The sequence below is a fragment of the Bison bison genome, unplaced genomic scaffold (genome assembly GCF_000754665.1).
Source record: "Bison bison bison isolate TAMUID 2011002044 unplaced genomic scaffold, Bison_UMD1.0 scf7180017853849, whole genome shotgun sequence".
In the NCBI taxonomy this organism is placed as follows: Eukaryota; Metazoa; Chordata; class Mammalia; order Artiodactyla; family Bovidae; genus Bison; species Bison bison.
This window is the reverse complement of record NW_011484422.1, coordinates 60,961-65,669: the sequence shown is the minus strand read 5'-3', so window position 1 is coordinate 65,669 and position 4,709 is coordinate 60,961. Positions and strand designations below refer to the sequence as shown.

Genomic DNA, 4,709 nt, shown 5'->3' with positions numbered 1-4,709 from the left:
AAAGCAGAGACATTACTTTGCCAACAAAGGTCTGTCTAGTCAAGGCTATGGTTTTTCCAGTGGTCATGTATGGATGTGAGAGTTGGACTGTTAAGAAAGCTGAGTGCCAAAGAATTGATGCTTTTGAACTGTGGTGTTGGAGAAGACTCTTGATAGTCCCTTGGACTGCAAGGAGATCCAACCAGTCCATTCTGAAGGAGATCAGCCCTGGGGTTTCTTTGGAAGGAATGATGCTAAAGCTGAAACTCCAGTACTTTGGCCACCTCATGCGAAGAGTTGACTCATTGGAAAAGACTGATGCTGGGAAGGATTGAGGGCAGGAGGAGAAGGGGACAACAGAGGATGAGATGGCTGTGTAGACACAGCAACTAAACAACAACAACAAGAAATATCAATACCATATTCCAACAGAGCTCCTACTGTTGAGAAGTTGGAGAAGGAAATTTTAAGAAACTACATGAAGGAAAGAAAAGACTAGCATGGAGAAATTGGAGGATACACACACTAGTCAACTCCAGATGAAAGAAAGTACAACATTAAGTGTCAAAGCATGAATCATGGCCTTTGGATTTAATAAGAGAGGGGCTTAAAATATATGGGCCTGGAAGTGGCAGCTTCCAAACCTTGCGGTTGATGGGACATAATCAGATCTTTAGAGGAAGGAAAAGATGCAACTTCAAAATGTGAGAACGTACTTGCAGGGCAAGAATAGAAACACAGACATAGAGAACTGGGATGATTGAGAGAGCAGCACTGACAGATATATGCTACCATGTGTAAAACAGAGAGCTAGTGGGAAGATTCTGTACAGTCCAGGGAGCTCAGCTCAGTGCTCTGTGAGGGATGCTCTGTAGAGGGAGGGGATGAGGACACCAGGGAGGGAGTATATGTACACATATAGTTGGTTCACCTTGTTGTATACTGGAAACTAACATAATATTGTAAAGCAATTCTATTTCAATTAAAAATAAATTTTAAAAAAGAGTGATGGGAAATATATATACATATAACTGATTCACTTTGTTGTATAGTAAAAACTAATATAACATTGTAGAGCAATTATACTCCAATTAAAAAAAAAGTAAAAGCAAATGAAAGAAAATGGGAAATTAAAATATCCGATAGCTTTTACTTGAGATGACTTTGATGAAATATTCTGAAATTGCTGGTTTGGAAATGCTTATGAAAATATAAGATCTATTAACAGATAACAGAATGTCCAAGCATACTCTTTGATACTGAGATTTAACTCTAGGTTTTCATATATATGGTTACATCTACAGTTGTATAATCCCTAACCCATTATAATTATCCATAGAATTCTTTATTGTTGTGAGTCCTGAGCCATCCAAGAAAAATAATTAAGTGTGAAATCCATAGAAAGACAAAGAAAGACAATGTTTGACATTTTTAACCTGATCCATTTCAAATAAAAATATAATCTGGAGCATAAGACTTGAGGAAATCTGAGAACTTACACTTTCCGCCGACAGCTGTTGTTCTGACTTCAATAGGAGAACGCTTTTATCCACAGCCCGGAGGGCACAGACCGAGTCAGGGGATGTCTGAAGATGGAGATCAGTGCTGGAGCCCGGTAGTCCCTGCTCCTTCGAGAACTTTATGCTAACCTAAAATTAAGGAAGAAAAGGAATGAGTAAGATTATTTTACATGAAAATGTTGGGTTCACCAAGCATTTCATTCATGGTTTTCCATAGCATCTTATAGAAAACCCAAAAAAATTTTTTGGCCAACCCAGTGGTTGGACTATGTCTGATCTTTTCCAAGTAAATCTTTATAGATTTCTGTACCTTTATTTCTCTTGCCCACTCTCCCCCTTAATTCTCCATCCTCACATGCACACCACCTTCACCAACCCTCGTGCCATCTCAGGATTGGCACTGCTGTCAAAAGTGGTTCATTCTGTTTGATGATTCATCACCTAATAACTGAGCTGTGCCAATGCTGATTGTGAGATGACCGTGTAAAGGTTATAAGCAGTCAAAAAACAAGGAGACACCAGGGAGTAAACTGCCCACCCCTCTCACTCAGAACATGCAAGAAATAGAAGAGACCTCACCTTGTTTTTAAAGCATTTTTCCACCTGGAATTTGACACTGTCAGCTACGATTTCCCCACTGGGGTGAAGAGTGTAGACAAGCATGACAGCCACAGGAGCCAGATCAGCACTGACATTGATGGGGAAGGAGATGTTTCCCTTCCAGGCTGTGTAAACATGAGAGATGAGCAGCAGACACAGTACCAGAAGTTTCCTGACTCACTGGGTACACTTAGATAAAAAAGAATGGCTTATGGATAGAAAGAGCAAATTGGACTTTATTTTAAAGGAAGATCAATTAATCGATAAATTGTGTGCATTCTCAGTTGCTAACTCATGTCCAACTCTTCGCGACGCCATAGACGGTAACCCGCCAGGTTTCTCTGTCCATGGGATTTTCCAGGCAAGAATGCTGGAGTGGGTAGCCATTTTCTCCTCCAGGGAATCTTCCCAACACGGGGATCGAACCCACATCTCCTACATTGACAGGTGAATTCTTCACTATTGAGCCATCTGGGAAGCCCCAATCAATCAATGAATGGGAAGTACATATATGAAAGAAGACTGCATAATTTAGACAATAGCAATGTTTGAGTTTTGGACATCACTTTTTCCATATTGTACCTGGTAGCCTAGCAATCATAGAAACAAGTTGAAATCTCTTTCACTGAAATATTTAGCAGGTTACCCTGGGCCTCTATCCACAAATTGTAATGCTAAGTGCCCTTCCTAACTGCTTGACTAGAATCACAGTAACATTTCTTTAAAAGACAGAAAAATGAAGGTAGAGCGCATGTTTAAAAAAAAAAGTCAATGCTTTATATACACCTTTGTTTCTGATCTCCTTCTGTCCACTGAGGAAGATTGCTCCTTTCACCATAACCTGTGCAGAACAAAGAAAACACAGCATGTGATAGCATGTTAGATAATATGGAATATGGACTTAAAAATATATTCACAACCTAAAAGTTGAGAGTTATACCTTATTTGCTGGGAATTTTTAGGATTTCAATCCTGGGAGAAAGCATTTCAAGTAAAACTGAGAGACCTGCTCTGAGGAGCTGAGGGAAATCTTGCAACAAAATGCAGGTATATCAAAAGGTTATTGTTAATTAATGAAAACCAGATATCCCAAGTTAAGGAATTTAGCACTTTTCGATGTATGGGAAGATGCAAGATCTGGGCTCACTGAAATCATTCCTCTGATAAGTACCCAACTATCTGGGTCTAATATCCTGTATTTTCATTTCTCAGGTTTCCTCAGGGCTCACTCACTTCCTCAGTCACTTCCTGCAGTGAGTGACTACAGTCTGGTGGCTTCTCAGTTCAGTTCAGTCGCTCAGTCGTGTCCGACTCTTTGCAACCCCATGGACTGCAGCACACCAGGCCTCCCTGTCCATCACCAACTCCCAGTATTTTTTCTTTACCAAGTCCCCTCAGGGCTCACCAGCTCACTAACTATGGTGGCTACAGCTGCTTATGACTGTGACATTCTTTGTTTACTGATATGGCAGGAAATATTCAATTGCTCAGGTATCATGTTGTTATTACATAATGAATGACCTAATCATAATTCTATTCTATAAGATAAAGTAGTTTTTACAAACAAATATGAAAAACGGGCTCTTTCACAACTTGGGAAGGAACAGAGCAAGTGACCACAGTTGACTGAGAGCTGATTATGGAGGGGTGAATAAAGCCCTGAAACCGTTGAGACTAACTGGTTTCAAATAAGCCAAGTTGTTTCACCTCTTTGCCCCGTCCCCTTATTTATAAAAAGAAGATACTCATAGGGCTAATTAATGAGTTAATTAAAAAAAAAAAACCCTTATAACACTGCCTGACATGTAATACTTACCCTTGGAGCAAAGTCTTTTGTTTTTCCTTCCAGTGACAAATATACAGCTGGGGAAGTTAAGGCTTAGAGAGTTTAAACAATCTGCCAAAGATCAGCTAGCTCACCTAATACATAGGAGAGGGAAGAGGATTCCAGTCAGGAGTCCTAATTTCCAAGTTTGTAGCTTTTCACCTTTCCATAACCTTATAGAGACAAAATGGATAGGGCCAGAACCAAAAGGGCTAATTCTTTTATTGCTCATCAAAGTCAACCTCCTACTTTGCTCTCTGGTAGCTGTAGTAGCTGTCTAATACTTCATTTTCCTGAAGGGTATGTATTTACTTAATGTGAGTTAGAACTGAATGCATAAAATAGCAGACTCTGAGTAATAAAATTTTCCAGGAACAGATTCACAGACTTAAAGAATGAATTTATGGTTGCCCTGGAAGGGGGAAATGTTGGGGGGAAAGGGATAATTAGGGAGTTTGGGATGGACATGTGCACACCGCTGTATTTAAAATGGATAACCAATAAGCACCTACTGTACAGCATAGCAAACTCTGCTCCATGTTATGTGGCAACCTGGATCGGAAGAGGATTTGGGGAGAATGGATACCTGTATATGTATGGCTGAGTCCTTTCGCTGTTCACATGAAACTATCACAACACTGTTAATCAGCCGTCAGTCAGTTCAGTTCAGTTCAGTTCAGTTGCTCAGCCGTGTCTGACTCTTTGCGACCCCATGAATCGCAGCACGCCAGGCCTCCCTGTCCATCACCTGTCCCGGAGTTCACTCAGACTCATGTCCATCGAGT

General features: G+C 40.4%; 1 protein-coding gene across 1 annotated transcript in view; it reads right to left on the bottom strand.

The window, feature by feature from the left end:
• LOC104999851 (ovostatin homolog 2-like) overlaps nt 1–4,709 on the bottom strand; it is a 51,705-nt gene that overhangs the window by 26,721 nt on the left and 20,275 nt on the right. The window contains 3 exon segments of the mRNA XM_010855474.1: nt 1,479–1,628; nt 2,079–2,237; nt 2,240–2,279. Of these exon segments, the coding sequence (XP_010853776.1) occupies nt 1,479–1,628; nt 2,079–2,237; nt 2,240–2,279 (349 nt within the window).